The sequence below is a fragment of the Heterocephalus glaber genome, unplaced genomic scaffold, assembly GCF_053883595.1.
Source record: "Heterocephalus glaber isolate CG9 unplaced genomic scaffold, H.glaber_assembly_v1.0 deba00001610, whole genome shotgun sequence".
Taxonomy (NCBI): domain Eukaryota; kingdom Metazoa; phylum Chordata; class Mammalia; order Rodentia; family Bathyergidae; genus Heterocephalus; species Heterocephalus glaber.
The window spans coordinates 23310095-23326532 of NW_028258381.1; the positions used below are offsets into that span (position 1 = coordinate 23310095).

At 54.6% G+C, this 16438-nt stretch overlaps 1 protein-coding gene across 3 annotated transcripts in view; it reads left to right on the forward strand.

The window, feature by feature from the left end:
- The window catches only part of Myl10 (myosin light chain 10), a 78268-nt gene that overhangs the window by 28411 nt on the left and 33419 nt on the right, over nucleotides 1-16438 (forward strand). For all 3 annotated transcript variants that reach the window (XM_087196314.1, XM_021254466.2, XM_021254469.2), the window contains exon 2: nucleotides 10243-10427. In XM_087196314.1, coding sequence (XP_087052440.1) covers nucleotides 10243-10427 — 185 coding nt within the window. The remainder of the gene's footprint in view (nucleotides 1-10242; nucleotides 10428-16438) is intronic.

Below are 16438 nucleotides of genomic sequence, written 5' to 3' on the forward strand. Positions count from 1 at the left end.
TCAGGGCTGGGATATCAAGAAATTTGGTGATCAGACCGGGCAATGAGGCCATATCTCTGGGCTGTCAGGGGGCTGTTTGACCCAGACTGCAGCACAACGCCAAGGCCAGTCACTGGCTCAGCAGGGCGCCTCCTCTGCCACTGCCTCCTTGGCCCAGGCCACATCATCTCCCTCCTGGACGGACCTGGGAGTCTCCTAACCCACCTTCCTGGGTCCATTTCCACCCAGCAGCCAGAATAATCATTTTTGTTCTGACCTGTTATTTCTCACTGTATCCATTTATTTTATGTGTGTGTGTGTGGTACTGGAGTTTGAACCCAGGGCCTTCAGGCTGACCTGCATCCCCAGCCCTTTCTTTATTATTATTATTATTATTATTATTATTATTATTATTATTATTTTGAGACAAAATCCTAGGCTGGGCTTGAGCTTTTGATCCTCCTGGCTTGGCCTCCCAGAATGCTGGGATTACAGGTGGGGGCCACCATTCCTGGTTCTTTATTTCCTTTTAAACTCACAAGCACATGTGTAATAATCTCACTTACTTATTGTTACTCATCTGCCCACTGAAACATCTCTGTTGTCTCACATCACCTGGCACACAGCAGGTGCTCAACCATAATTACTGAATGCATGAAGACTTACTATGGGGCTAGTAATTTACATATTATTTACATATATCCCAGCTACCCTCAGTGTCACCTGGGGGATTTAATGATACCAGGCCTGGGCCCCTCCCCAAGAGATGCTGAGCTGGTCACCCCAGGAGGGGCCAGGGGATGTCCAAACCACCATTAAAAAAACCTTGGTGGGGTGGGGTGTAGCTCAGTGGTAGAGCATTTACCTACCAGGTGCACAGCCCTGGGTTCAAATCCCAGTACCACAAACAACAATAACACCTGGTAATCAAATGGTCCCCAAGTTGAAGAATCACAAATAAGGTGACTTTTCCTTTTTATTTTATCTCAAAATTATTTTATTTTAAAATAATTTTAGACTCACTGAAAAGTCGCAAGAAGACAATTCTCGTATACCCTACACCCTTAAAGTTAACATTTCAGCGTGGTGCAGTCATGGAAAGTAGGAAATTAACATTGGTGCATTGCTGTTAAGCAAACTGCAGGGTCTGCTTGGATCTCGCCAGTTTCGCTGGCACTTTTTTTTTTTTTTTTGATACCAGGGATTGAACTCAGGACCTTGAGCTTGCGCAGCAGGAGACGAAAACACTGAGCTAAATCCCAGCCCTCGCTGTCACTTTTGTGTCCCATGATCCTCTCTAAGGTCCCCACCTGCACTAGCAATAGCAAGGTCCTCCAGCAGCAGCAGCTTCTCTTTCTCCATCCTCACACCCGGATGCAAAGGGAGAGGATCCATCAGCTATGTTGCCAAATATCCCTCCGTTTGGTTTGTCCTGCATTGTCTCATGCTTGGAGGGAGATGGTGCCTTTTGGGTAAGAATACCACAAAAAGGGTCTCAAGTGACCTTCCTGCCTTGGCCTCCCTAGTAGCTGGGACTACAGGCAAATGCCTGGCGCATCAGCTTCCATCACTCAACAATTATCACCAGGCGTTTGTTTGTCTAATAGTACCTTTCTATTTCCTTCTATGAGTGGGTGGCATTTTACCTTATGGAAGAGCTGGCCTTCCCACCTCCCTCCCATTGATTTATTTATCCACTTACTTATTTTTTTCAGTATGGTATGGTCCCTCTTTTAATCCCTAGGCAGTCTTGCAACCTGGGTGCCCACAGGGCACTGTGGTGAGTTAGAAAGGAGGTGGCGTGGCTGGGAGCAGTAGCTCAGGGCTTCAGGCCTTAACTGGTGCACCCTGTGCAAAGGATCCCTAGGACACGGCCCCTGGCCTCATCCTTCTCTCTCCCTTCCCTGCTGTAGGCTCCTCCTCCAGCCTCCCTCTCCCTTCTCCCTCCTTCAACACCTGCAGGTCACCTAAGATGACTTCCTGACTTCCTTCTGGCACCCTCAGGCCATCTGGGCCTGGGGGGGGGGTCATGCCCCTTGGACCTCCCTTACTGGTGTGTGTCAGCCATCTCCGTGCAACCCGTCACCACTCTGGCTCTCCCTGTCCAGGCAGGGCTGTGGGCCTCTCTGGGGCAGCAAGCTGGTCCCTCAGTCCCCGCTCCTGGCCCTCAGTAGGTCAACACTCGTGGAATGGAAAAGTCGACTCCAAAGTCTGTGCTCCTTCTGCTGCCCTGTCCACCTACTCCGTGCATGGCCGTGGGCCAGGGATTGGTGGAAGTGACAGGAAGTTGTAGGCAGGAAGAACAGCACCGCTGTGGGTGGACTTGGCATTGACTAAGGTTAAGAAGTAGCAGATGCTTCCCAGTGTATCTCAGTCCCTGGTCTTCAACGTCATCCTATAGAAAAGACTCAGAGAGGGGATGTGACTTGCCTGGGCCACACAATTGGTTCACACCACAGACAAGATTCCAGTCAGGCTGATGGGACACCAGTGCCCAGGCCCCAGCTACCACCTCACCCTGCCTCCTCACACGCACCCCCGAGGCCAGCACCCATCCAGACACAGGACTTCCTCTGGCCCCCAGATCCGGTGGCTTTGCGTGACTTTCCCTGTGTTATTAATTGCCCTCAGACCCAGCCTCTTTGGGTGTTTCTCTTTCAGCTAAAAGAGCAATAAAAGACAGCATAATTGGAAGACAAAGGCGACGGCCTGGCCAGCTCGCCCCAAGGAGTAGAGTGCCGGTAACTTGGGTGTGATCCGACCTGTGATTCAGGCAGCCAAATTACAGGCTTCCGAGCACAGGTGTGCGCAGGCCTCAGGGGAGGGTGCGTCAGCACGGTGTTCACCCCAGCGGGCGGGAAGAGCAAGGGCTGCCACCCAGGGGGATGGGGATGTGGCCAGTGCAAAGCCCTCAAGAGTTTGCACAGGGCTCCTGCACCTGTGTCCCATGCTGGGAGACAGGGCAGGTGCTGCGGTTCTGGTGGGATCCATGCAGGGCCAGATACAGGTGGGACCTGGGCCAGTGGATGCTGAGAACCAAAGGACCCAGCCCTGGGCCCAGGACCTGGGGAAGGCAACAGAACAGGTCATGGCCTCAAAATCAGCTAAAGCAGGGTCCTGCCATCCTGATGGCCCCCGGAAGGCTTTCTGTAGGAAGTAGGAGGTGGACTGTGGTCCCTATGACCCATCCATTCCTGCTGGTGGTGGGAGGAAGTGTTCATTTTGAAAAGGAGGAGAGGGACGTGCCTTAGGTGCCTGCTGAGCAGCCACCTGCCATGGTACCAGCTGAGGGTCTTTGTTCTGGTCCTGGGCTTGGAAACCAGCTCTCAGGGGCTGAGCTGAGGCCTCAACTGGCCTCTGTCTCCATATCCAAGTCTCTGTCTTAGGCAGAACTGGACCTAGGCACCAAGCTGCCTCCAGGGTGGCTTGGACATTGGACACAGAGTGTGCCCAGGTCTTGGCCCCGAAAGGCTCCCCCATGATTGACAGCTGCCCCAGGGCTGTGGCCCCAGGTCCTCTTGCCCTGCAGGTGTCCATCAGCCCCAAGCTCTGGCCAAGGCTGTGGGCTTTCTTGGGTTTGCCAGAACCCTGTTCAGCTTACAACCCTCCTGTGGCTCCCCTTGTTCCTTTCCCCAAACTGGGGAGCAAATTCCCAAGGATCTAAGACTTGGCACTGAGCCATAAACAAACCACCAGACAAATACCTGATAAGCGTCCCTGTTTATTTCATTTACAGGGCAAGTCATTTGTTTTAATATCATCCTAGAAGTCCGAGTGTGTCTTATGTTGACATGGTTTGAATACAAACTGCTATAAAAGGCAGCTGTCAGAAGTCCCCTTCCCGCCCAGGTCCTAGGCCTTCCATCTCCCTGTTCCCTAAGAAGCACTTAATTAGTTTCTTGTGTGTCCTTCCGGTATTTCATTATGTAAAGGCATCCTGCAAGGTATATTTTTACACAGATATGCTGTCCTGTTCTTTGTGCCTTTACCTAATACTGTATCTGGGAGATCTTTCCACATTAGTGTATAGAGTCCCTCCTGCTATTTCCCGTCCCCTTGTCCCCTTCCTCCAATAGCTGCATAGTATCCCACAGTGTGGGTGTACCACAGTTTATTTCCCTTGCCTTTTTGAATACACTTGTAAAACAACAGGGCTGTCGCCAAAGTGTTTTTTTTTCTGCGATGAATAAACTTGTACATACATCATTTCCCATGAGTTCAAGGTGTATCTGCTGAGGAAGTTCCCAGCAGCAGGATCGCTAGGTTGTGGGGCACACACATCTGTCACTCTGATAAGAATTTCAAGACCATTTTTCATCGGGGTTTGTGGTATCATTTTGCATTCCCACCTGCAGCGCCTTCCTGGCGGGCTGCGTTGGGGCACTTTTGGAGTCTTGCCTATCTGATAGGTAAGAAACCGTCTTCTGGTGTAGTTTGAATTCATATTTTTCTTCATATAAAGGAGGTTGAACATTTTCCTACTTTTAAGGCCAACTAATTTTTCTTTTCCTTGAAACACTGATGTCAAATCTTTTGCCCATTTTTCTACTGGATTATTGGACTTTTTCTCCTTTTCTCTAAAGACTACACAATAGGGAGATCAGCCTTGGCTATGACTTTGTGGTATTGTCATGTAGAAGATTATTATTTACTATCGCTCAGCTTCTCTGGCTTTGCAGTTTTGAGTTGTCATCGGTAGACTTCGCCAACCCCACAGCTATAAAAGGGCCTCATTCACCTTCCCCTCTGGCCTTCTTATGGGTTCTCTCTTTACTCGTGGCTCGTGGGCCCACTGGAATTCGTCTGTGTTCCAGTGAGGAACCAGATCCACCTGTACTGGCATCCAGATGGTTTCTTGGTTGTGGCAACAGCATTTGTTACAAAGCCCACCATTACCAGTGTGAGGCCACCTCTATCATACACTTAATCCCACTGTATTTGGGGGTGCGTCTCCCGGCTTTCTTTTCTGTTCCACTGATCTGTCTACTCAAGTGCATGATAAGGAATTGGAAATCTTCCTTTTATGTGAAAACTAAGGAGGTATGATGGAGCACAAGGCCAAAGTTGCCTGTATTTTCAAGATAAAACTCAGAGCTTCCAAGAGATTCCAGCTGGTTGGTCTCCAACCTTTCCTCCCCTTCCCATCCCAGCCCACCACAGAGCCACCTCAGGAATGAATCACGGCATCAGGGGCGCTGCACCCCTCGAGGCCCTAATGGAAATTGGCTGAGTCTTCCTTTCCTCTGGGAAGCCTTCCGGGACATCTCCTTGCCCCCGGCCGAGCTGGTGACTTGCTCAGCAAGCACCTGGAGTGGCCTACTCTCCCAGCACCCATTAGTTATTGGGCGTCGTCACCTGCTGACTTCTCTCGGGCTTGATTCTTCCTGATCGTGAATCAGTCAACATGCTTCTTACTCATTTATAGGGCAATAATTTGGCTACAGCCAAGGTTGCCACGTGCAAAGTGCTTGATTCCTGTAAAGTGTCAATCACACCATGGACATTTCTGAGTTCCTTCTTGGGGCTTGGCCCTGGATCGACCTCCACTTTTCTATTGCCCACCCTCAGGCTGGCAGCCTCTCCCACAGGCCTCACGCACCCCCCAGCTAGGCCTCCTCCCTGAGGGGAGAGGACTTTGCTGAGCAGCTGAGGTCCCAACTTCCACTCTGGGACCTGAGTCCTGGATTGCTGTCTTCAAGACTTCCTGAACCCTGGCCACGGTTTGCTCAGGATAGCCTGCCAGGCCCAGCCAGGGTCCCAGGGACCCCACCAGTCCATTCTGACAGCTTCACGGGAAGCAAGTCACAAAGTGCTGCTGCATTGGTGGCCACTCACTTGGAGAACATAGGCAAGGGTCTCACCTGGCCAGAGGATGCAGGTAGGAGTCTCACCTGGCTGGAGATGGCCCTTGCTTCATGTTTGAGAAGAGGAGGTTCAGGCCGAGCTGGGGAGGGCAGAGGGAGCAAGCTCGGGTCTCCTGCTATTCAGGGCAGCGGCATGCAGAGGTTTAGGCAGTGCCCCCTCCACCAGCCCCCTTGCATCGCCTCAATTTCCAAGCCTGTGCGCTAGGTCTAGGGTCCTGGGAGAGCATGTCCAGAGGGTCAGTATGGCCAGGGCAGAGTCTGGTCAGAGCTGTTGCTGAGCAGATGGTGTGCAGCTGGAGAGAGAACGGAATGAGACAGGGTCACCTCCATCTCCACCACGTCCATGTGTGGCTCAGGTGTCCTCATCTGAGAAACGGGCACAGCAACCCAGGCCTGCCCTTCCTGCCTGCAAGGACATGTGCTGAGCCCACAGTGGACATGAGGACTCTCTAGGAGCAGTGGAATCGACTCTGGTGTTAGAGTTGAGTTGCTTGATGACCTCAGCTTGCAGAGGCCTGGAGGGACCTCAGAGGCCCAGAGGGAGTGGTAGACGAGGAGGCCAGAGCTACAGGGAGGCTGATTCTAGTTAATCTCTAGCCAGAGCTGCAAGAAGATGGATTGAGTGGCTTTGAAAGTTAATGATCTCCCCACCACTAGCAGGGTGAAAGCAAAGCAGGAAGTCCCCTGAAAGCTGCGAGCCTCAAATGTGGATCCGTCAATTGAAGCACCGAATGACTCTGGTGTTGGGTTGGCTTTTAAGACTTATTTTCTTTTAGCCTGGCAATGGTGACTCACATCTGTAATCCCAGCATTCAGGAGGCTGAGGCAGGAGGATTGTCATGAGTTTGAGACCAGCCTCAGCTACATAGTGAGACCTTGTCCCACCTAAACAAAACAAATCCAAAACAAAAAGACTTATTTCCTTTGCCCAGCCCTCAGTTGCTCCCCACCTGCAAGTACCCCCCCCATTTCTAGTCTTAAAAACAATTTATGGTCCCAGTTATTTTGGTGCTGGAGGTGGTGGCCACATGCTTATAAAGATCCTCCAGGCAGAAGTGTCACCCTCCCTGGGGCTGAAAGCTGCTGGGGGGGGGTGTATTAGTGTATTTTCTGTTACTATAACAATATACCTGTGCTGGGTAACTTTATAAAGAAAAGAAGTTTATTTTGCTCACAGTTCGGAAGGTTCCAGGACTGGTGCTGGTGGCGAGGACCTCATGGTGGCTGGCATCACAATAGCAGGAGGAGCAATCATGAGAAGCTAGGGAGGCTTCGGAAGGTCCAGCCTTGTTCTTTTATGTGTCTTGGAAGAATCAACTCAGGAAAGTGACCTTAATCTCTTCCAAGGACAGGGACCCTAGTGGCCTCCACTAGGCTCCACCGCTTAAAGGCCCCCCCCACCTCTTCATGGCCACTCTGGGGATCAGACTCCAACACGTAAACCTTTGGGGACAAACCACATTCAGACTACAGTGCGAGTCCCACAGGCAGGGATGGCAGTGTTTCTAGTCCCAGTTCTGCCCTTCTCAGCCCCAGCTGTGCATATTTTCCTAACTAGTTACCCAAAACCAGCATCTTGGGTCCTGAGTGTGGCTGTATGGGACGAAAGGTCACTTCTCCCAGGGCAACTTTGACATTGATCCTGGAAAGAGTTAACTCCCTGGTAGGCGAGAATGCAGTGGTAGTGTTGTGTTATCTTACTGTATTTGCTCTTCCAAGACTTGAACCGGACAAGGTGGATGACAAGTTCAAGGTTACCTTGGTCGGTGTCTGACCCAGGCAGGTCAACATCGATTAACAGTGCTGACGCCAGAGCCCTGGGCACCTGGCTTTGCCTCCTGGTTCTGCCAAGGAAGAAGCTTGGTGACCTTGAGCAAGTTACTCGGCCTCTCTGAGCTGAGCCCCAGCCCACCGATGCTCCCTCACCAGCCTGTGCTGAGACTCAGTGAGAAAATGGGTATAAAGCTCTTGGCTCTGTCTGCCGGGCAGTAACTGCTCAATAAACACAGTTGCCACTGTCACCAGGAATTGCCTCCCACCTCGCAGGCCCCTCTGGCTCCCACTGCCCCGGGTGCCTTTTCTAGCTGCCAGACCTGGGATTTTCTTTCTTTCCATGTTCTCCACCCCACGCCATTACAGCCAGATCATAAAATCTCCTGGGGAGGGAATCTAGTGACATCTTTAGTGGTGACATTTGGGTGAAAAATTCATGACCATCAGTTACTCGAGGAAGAGGGTGGAAAAATGGGTCATTTCTGCGGCTCAAGAACGTGGCTCTCCCCAGGCTGCGAGTCCACAAATCTATTTTATGTGACGAGATCTATAGGCTCATAGAAGGAGCTTATCACAGACTTAAGAAAAAGTGCACAATAACACACCTCTCCCTCTCCTCCTCCAGCCCCGAGAGGCTCCATTCTGCAGAATGAGGGCCTGGGCACCTCCAGGAGCCACAGAGGTTTCAGAGGCCACTGCAGCCTGGCAGAGGTGACGGCTGGGGTGGCCTGGGATGAGGGCAGCTCTTTTGTCCTCAGCTTCTGAAGCTGCGGTCCGGTCCCTGTCACCACAGTTGTGAGAATGCTGGGCAACCTGACACCCTGTTCCCTCAAAGCCCCTGAGGGTCCCCAGGAGCTTAATTGTCTGCCTGTCTGTCTGCTGGTGGAGGCAGAGAAATGGGGGTTTTGCTCCTATGACTGGTATCCCACCCGAGCTGGACAGCGGCGACAGATAAGGGTGTCTCCAGCTGTCCCCAGGACCCCAGAGCCCAGGCCAGTCCCCAGAGGCCTGGGAAGCTTGGAAGAGGCAGGGGCCTGGTGCTTGGTGAGGTGGAGCTGGCGCTTGTGAGCCTGCGGGTGAGGTAGATGCTGGTCTGCAGGCAAGACCCCCAGCAGGTGACAGAGATTACAGACCCAGGCCAGCAGGGGGTGACAGATCCAGGGTCTGGAGGCACATGGTGACTGTCCCGGCCCTCAGGGCGAAGTCCTGCTCCAGGGTTGGGGAGAAGCTCGCCTGTCAGTCAGTCCCTGGCAGCCAGAGAGGAGCCCAGCGGGCACCACACAAGAGATGTCGGGCACAAGAAAGCCGCAGGAGCCTGTGGGGTGCTAAACCCGGAAGCCAGAGCCTCCTGGGAGTTAGGCCCTGCCCGGAGGCACAGGCCTTCCGGTGAGGGGTGGCAAAGTCCAGAGCAGTGAGCTGGAGAGGAAGGGTCACTTTACTTTTCATTTTCATTTCTTACTTATCGTTATTATTATTGTAGTGCTGAGGATAGAACCCAGGGTCTTTACACTGAGCACCACCCCCAACTCTTTAATTTTTAATTTTGAGACAGGGTTTCACTAAAGTGCTCATTTGCCCAGGCTGGGCTTGAAATTTTTTTTTTTTTTGGTACCGGGGATCAAACTCAGGTCCCTGCGCTTGCACAGCAGGCAGCGAAACCACTGAGCTAAATCCCCGGCCCCCAGGTCTTGAACTTCTGATCCTCCTGCCTCAGCCTCTCACAGTGCTGGAATCACAGGTGTGTGCCACCATGCCAGGCTAAGGAGGTCATTTTAAACATGTGTGCCTGGCTATGAATCTACCTCATTCAGGGGATTCCGCGGGGTGCACAGAGATGGGCTGTAGATAAGAGAACAGGAGATAATGAAGGCAAGCCTGTGAAGGAGAAAAGGGCTAGAGCGAGAGACTGCGAGTCGGGTTGGAACCCCAGCTCCAGAGTTCTGTGAGTCCAGGTGGTGACTAAATTCTCCGTGCCTCCATTTCCTCATTTCTAAAATGGGGTGAGCTGTGAATTAAATGACATAGAAATCTGGAAAGTGTCACCATGGTGACTGACACCGAGTGCTCCGTAAGTAATAACCGACTGTCAGTTCACCATGCATCCATCCTGCTCTGGCTATTGCCTGCCCCAAGGCCACTTCCTGGGGCCGATGTGGATTCCTAAGGTCCCAGGAGGCAAAGCCAAGGGGAAACTGCCTCCGTCACCACGCCTGGGGCTCCGCATGGCAGCCTTGCTCCTGCTTGGCCCAGGGCCTCTGCACACACAGCCTGCTCGGGTGGAACCCATTTCCCCTGCTACTCTCCGGGTATCCACTCAGAGGCCACTTCCTCCAGGAAGCCTTCCTGACCCTGGGTGAGTCAGGCTCCCCTCACTTGCCCCAAGGCTCTGTGTCCTCACCAGCATCCATCTCACACTTCAGGAGGCCCAGCAGCCTAGTCTGGCCTGGACCTCACTATGTCTCTGCCCTGTGCAGAGCCTGTCACCTGCATGTTGTTGAATGAACACATGAGTGAGTGATTTATTGTCACTTGGGCATCCTCCTGCCTCAGCCTCCCAGAGTGCTGGGATTACAGTTGTGCACCTCTATGCCCTGAAAGGTTTTGTTTCTTGTCTTTTCCCTTCTAGTTCCTGGATGATGAGGGATCTGGCCCTAGTGGAAGCCGAGGAAGCTCCAGCGAAGACATACAGATGGGTCCAGACTGGGACTTCTGCAGGAGCTGCTCTATCCTCACCCTCTTTGTGCTGCAAGGCTCTGCCGATGATTTCACTTGCCAAGAGAGTTCTACTGGAAAAGAATGAAAAGCCACTTGGTGAGGTGGTGCATGCCTGTCATCCCACACACTGGGAGACTGAGGCAGGAGGATCGAAAGTTTGAGCCCAGCCTGGGCAATTTAGTGAGACCCTAACTCAGAAAAAGTAAACAGGGCTAGGGCTGTAGCTCCATGGTAGAGTCCTCGCCTGGCATGGCATGCATGGGGCCCTGGGTTCCATCCCTAGCACCGCAAAAACAAACAGATAAACATTGCTAAATTGAAGAGAAATGCTAGCTGGTTGAGTGGATGGCCGGATATTCTTTTTTTTTTTTTTTGGTACCGGGGATCGAACTCAGGTCCTTGCACTTGCACAGCAGGCGGCAAAACCACTGAACTAAATCCCCAGTCCAGGGCCAGATATTCTTACAGAGGAGCTTTATCAGAGCCTCGCTGTGGGTGCTGTGACTGGTGGCTGTTGCTGAGGGTGTGGGCCTCAAGGGACAAAGGGCAGTGGTGGTCAGGGAATCAGGTTTTGCTGCTTTGAAAGAGTTTGCAAATGATTGCATTCCTTAGGTATGCTAAGTGGCTCCTTTGCAGTCCTGCTTGCCCTTTAGTCCTTTTCTTCTTAGATGTCTGAAGGCCATACTAGCCACGGAGCCCAGGTGCAAATTAGGCCAAGGCCACAGTGGCGCTGTGCGAGTTATAGTGACCAGGGTGCCCTCCCACCCCCTGATGGGTGACCTGCTCTGCTCCCCCGGGGAGGGTGGATGGATCCTTGGGCAGCTCCGGAACCTCAGAAATCGACGTCCCTGTTACTGATAGTCCCCAAGAGGGCCAGGAGCCACAGTGTTGGAACATCCTCTCCAACTGGGTCCAGACATCCCTGGGGCAGATGTAAAAGGGGCAGGGTGGGGAATCAGCAGGGGTCCCCAGCTTCTGCAAGGAAAAGAAGGCAGGTGTCAGCTGCGAGCTGGTGGCCTTTCCCTGGGCAGCCCCGGGGTCACAGGGGCACTGCAGGGGCCAGGCCAGGAGGTGCTGTTTTATTCCTAGTCAGCCTGGCTAGACTGAGGAGGATAGACAGACACACAGCACCCCCAACCCCAGCCCCTGCAGAAGAAAAAGAAAGAGAAAGAAGCCAGGGGTGGGGGTGTACACCAGTACTAACAGCACTCTAGGAGGCTGAGGCAGTAGGGTTGCAAGTGTGAGCCCAGCCTGAGACCCCAGTGGGGTGGAAGTTGGGGGCTTCCAGGGCCCCAGGGCTGCCTGGCTACCCAGCCTGACCCAGCTCTGCTGACCTCAGCATTCAGGGGCATTGGTTACAGGCGATACCGTCCTGGTAACAGAAGGTGGGGCTTCCTTGGGTTCACAAGCCAGGTGGGGACAACTAGTACAGTGGGGTGACAGGTGGGCCCGTCCTCAGGGAAGACCCTGCAGAGGGGTGGCTTCCAGACTTTCTCAGATGAGAGGGCTGGGTGCAGGACGTCTCCAGCTGGAGCCACTGCCTCTCCTGGTGACACCCTACTTCCCTTCCCTGCACTGGGCCTTGCCTCATCCTGTGCAGAGAAGGCCTTGGCTATGTGTCTAGTCTGCTGTGGTTTGCTCTGCACCCATCACTTGGCCTCTCTGGGCCTTACTTTCATCATCTACCCTGAATGTTCTTCTAAAAGCTTCTCTGTAAATTGGGTATTTGGGGTGTGGCCCCCCATATGTCTGAGTTAGGGACCAAGGAGGGACCAAGCCGGGGTCAGTCAAGGCCTCTACTCACAGATCCAGCCTGGAAGGCTTCCTGTAGGAGGTGATGCCCTAGCAGGACCAGGAGGAGACCCGGAGGGACAGGGTGAGGCACAGCTGGGAGGGCTCAGAGTGGCCCAGTCACCTGCCTCAGGGGTGGGTCTCCTTGAAGTGACAGTTGGGGGATGGGGCCCTGCCACTCACCCCGATGTGTCCACTGGCTTTGCCCCCCGAGCTCCATCCTCAGTGCCACTGACAGAGTTGTGAGGAGGAAATGAAAGCAGGCCTTGGGGCAGCTGGGGCCCATCCCATTGCCCCCTTGGTTAGGGGGATGGTACCCTTGGCTTTCTCACCCCTGGGTATCCTTAAGGTCAACAGCCCCAAACTGAGGAGACAAAGGCAGAGGTGAGACATTATCCTGGGCTGGGAGGACAGAGGGGGGAAACTGAGGCATGGCACTGTGCCAAGCCTGGGCCAGACCTCATGCCAGGAGTCTCATTTACTCTGTGGACTGGTATCAGTTCCATTTTAAAGATAAAGACACTGAGGTCCAGAGAGGGTAAAGATCTATTGGAGCTAGGCATGGGAGCATAGGCCTGTAATCCCAGAACTCTGGGAGGCTGAAGCAGGAGGATCTCAAATTCAAGCCCAGCCCAGGCAACTTTTGCAACTTGGTGAAGCTCTGTCTCAAAATAAAAAAGTTTTTAAAGGGCTGGGGGATGTAGTTTAGTGTGAAGCAATGGGGTTTAATCTCCAGTAACACACACACACACACACACACACACACACACACACACACACACACACTTGAGTGAGGGCACCCAAACCCAAACTCACACAGGGGCCACCCCAGAGTAGGGCAGGGACCCCAAGTCGCAGGGCCAGCTCCACGGGGGCCACGTGCTGATAGGGAGACTGGGAGGAGGTGGAAAGGGTCCTAGGATGTGTGTCCTGGACCTTGGGGCGAGCTCGGGACCTTGGGGGAGCTCAGACTGGGTCGGGATCTTGGGAGCAAGAACACCTGCGTGACAGGGGCGCCTCCCTGTCCTGGCTGCGCGTCCGGCCGGACCCTCCGGATCCCCGTTAGTGCGGCGCCACCTAGCGGCGCTCAGCGGAAGCGGCGGCGCGACTTCCGGAGTTCCTCCAGCCTGGACTCCCGAGAGAGAGGGGAGAGCTGGCTGGCAGGGGCCACTCCTGACACCAGAGGGGTGATGATGAGGAGCGGAGGCTGGCGGGAGGCAGGCGGGTTGCCTCAGCCTTGCCCTTGGCCCTGACCTTACCCCTGGCTCCTTAGTGCCTTGTCCTTAGCTCCAGCCTCCCTGAGCAGAAGCGTCCACTAAATCCGACCATGGGGGCTGTGGCGGAAGCCAGGCGGGGGGTGTGTCTGTCCAGACACGTTGGAGAACCTCAATGTCCAGCAGGGGGAATCTGTGGTACCCTGAGGGTCACGGGGCGCTGCGAGCAGGAGGGAGACACAGGCTGCCGAAGGGAGACAGTCCTGGTGGAGGCTGCAAGGCCAGGCTAGAGGCAGAGGGCCCAAGGAGGTGGGAAGTCAAGAACCTGCAAGGCCAGGGATTGGAGGGGCTCCTCCCTCCAGGAAGACCCTGCATACCTTCCAGTATAGTTCCCCCGCCACCAAACTTCCCCACACCCTGACTCCTGTGAACCCACAGCCTCCTTCCCATCCTCTGTTGCTGACAAGAAATACCGTTTAAGTCAAAGAAGAAGATGTCTAAGTGGGGTGGGGCACACCTGCAACCCCAGCACTCTTGGGAGGCTGAAGCAGGAGCATCCCAAGTTCAAGCCCAACCTGAACAACTTAGTACCTTATTGAGACCCTGTTTCAAAATGAAAACTGAAAAAAGAACTGAAGATGTAGCTCAGTGCAGAGGTCCTGGGTTCAACTCCCAGCACGGGGGGGGGGGCGCTGGCTGAAAATGATGTTTTTACTGAGCCCTGGGGGTAAAGGGGGGCAGTCCCGGAGATCCTGTGGATGGGGACAGTGCGCAGGGCTCCTCAGCTGAGAACGAGGTGGCTCTGGCCCTGCTGTAGATTCCACGTTGGCCTGGGGCAGAAGCCTGGAGGCTCTGGGTCGCTCCTATTGGGGGGCTGGAGGTCTGCTGCTGGGACTTGGGGGCGGGGGAACCGACATCCTGGTACCTGGGTGGGAGGCAAGGCAGCCCACGCCCACTTTAGGACCCGGAGGGGCGGAGGTGTGTGCGGGCGGGTGTGTGTCTGAGTGTAGTCGTGTGTCCGGTTCGGCGTGTAAATGTGAGCCTTCCCTGGCACATGGTGCGCAACTGTGGCTCTGCATGCGAGCAGCGTTGGGCAGAGCCGCCTGCTATGCTCTGTGGGAGCCCCGCCCTCCTGCCCCCAGGTGCCCTCCGTCCTGCCCAGGTCTCACCTGGCCGTGCCTGCCGCTTCCGATGCCAGGCGGAGAGGGGAAGAGATGTACGATTTCACAGGCCAGTGCCCGGGATGTGTCCCTCTGCTGTGTGCAGCTGGGGAGGCCCAGGGCCTCCGCTATGGATCCGAAGAGGCCTGGACACCCGTGCCTCGGGGACCCAGGCAGTGACCTCGCCCCTTGAGGCTTTGGCCACGACTGGCGTCTGTTTCCTGGAGAGGAGAAGGTGGTTGGCACGGGTGTGCTATCTCCGCAGGACGATGGCTGGCACATGGAGGATGCTGGCCACTGACCTCGCTGGTCCTCTCTGTCCTCCCCGGGTGCTGTGGTGCCTCAGCTGGCCACGCACAGGGGGACGGGACCCCAGGCAGAGCCCAGCACATGTTCAGTCCCCACAACCCAACCTCTCCTGCCGAGGTAGGAAGGAGCCTCAGAGAGCCGGGTCACCGCATACCCGAGGGGGCTCTCCCTGGAAGAGTCTGAGGTGGGGTTGGAACCCCAGGCTGTGCAGAGTGCCACGCAGGCACACTGCCCAATGCCAAGAGCCTGGTGGGGCCTGGGCCCCAGGCAGGAAGAGCCGAGCCTGCCGGCCAGAACTGGCTGTTTCTCCCCAGCCCGGGTCCGAGTACGCAGGCATCACTGTGGGTGTGGCCCTCGGCCTTCCGCTCGTCAGGTGTCTGGACCATGTCTTGCCCCTCTGAGGACTGTCGCTGCCTGGGGACCATCCCAAGGGGAGAAGGCTTCTTTGTTTTGTTTTGCGTTGTTTTGAGATAGGGTCTTGCTATGTAGGGCAGGCCGGCCGGCCTTGAATTTACAGCAATCCTCTTGCCTCAGCCTCCCAAGTGCTGGGATTAAAGGCCTGTGCTGTTTGCCCCCAAGCCCAGCTTTGGTGTTTCCTTGGTGGTTTTTGTTGTTGTTGTTGTTGTTGTTGTTGTTAGAGAGAGGTTTTCTTGGAGCTTCTCTTGGGGGAGGGAGTTGTAGAGTGCTGGGTATGACCCAGGGCTTTGTGCACAATCGGCAGGCACAGAGCCTCTGAGCCCAGCCTGGACCCGTCCACCCTTGAGAACAGCTCTCCATTGGCAAATGCCCTTCCCCTCCCTCCCGCCAGAACTTCACTATCTCTGGGCGTCCTCCCTCCCTGCACCCCCAGTGCCACACTGGCCACCAGGGTTCCTGTTGGGCTCCTTCCAGGAGAAAGGCTGCCCCTCCCACAGCACTGGAACAGCTCCAGGCCAGCCCTGCTGTAGGAGCCCGGGGTGCTGTGGGCCTCCAGCTTCTTGGCCCGGGGGGAAGGTGGCTCCGGGAAGTTCTGCCCCTGTAGCACCTCGGGGATGCGCTGCAGGTTCTGGCTCCTCTTCTGGGCTTCCTACTGCCCCGTGACTCAGGGGAGCCCCTCTGGCCTCGTTGCTCTTTCTTAGGTTCCTTTCCAAAGAGATGGGTGAGTGGGGAGCCACCCCAGTGCATGCGCTCCCCTACCCTCCAGGCCTGAACTGCCACATGACCCACGCAGATGGGGACTTGGTCCTCAATGCTCTTGGCAAAGTGCCCTCCTGTCAGCTGTCTGCCTGGTCGGCGTTAACCAGCAACCCCCACCTCGCCGCCTTCCTGGGGATTGAACCTGAGGCCCTTGCACTGACCTACATCCCCAGTCCTCTTCTTAACTGTTTTATTTTAAGACAGCTTCTTGATAAGTTACTAAGTTCCCCAGGCTACCCTCAAATTTGCCATCCTTCTGCCTCATCCTCCCAGAATACAGGCATGCTCCACCATGCTTGGCTCCATTAACCAACTTTTGAAAATTAAAGCTGCTATAAGGACTAGAAGCTTTCTGACGCAAATAAAGGATAGATATTCAAGGCAAGAGAAGTGCTAAGTACACCGATCTGCTCACTACCCATGTGAAAGGTGTCCAGTAATGACACTGAGCCTCATA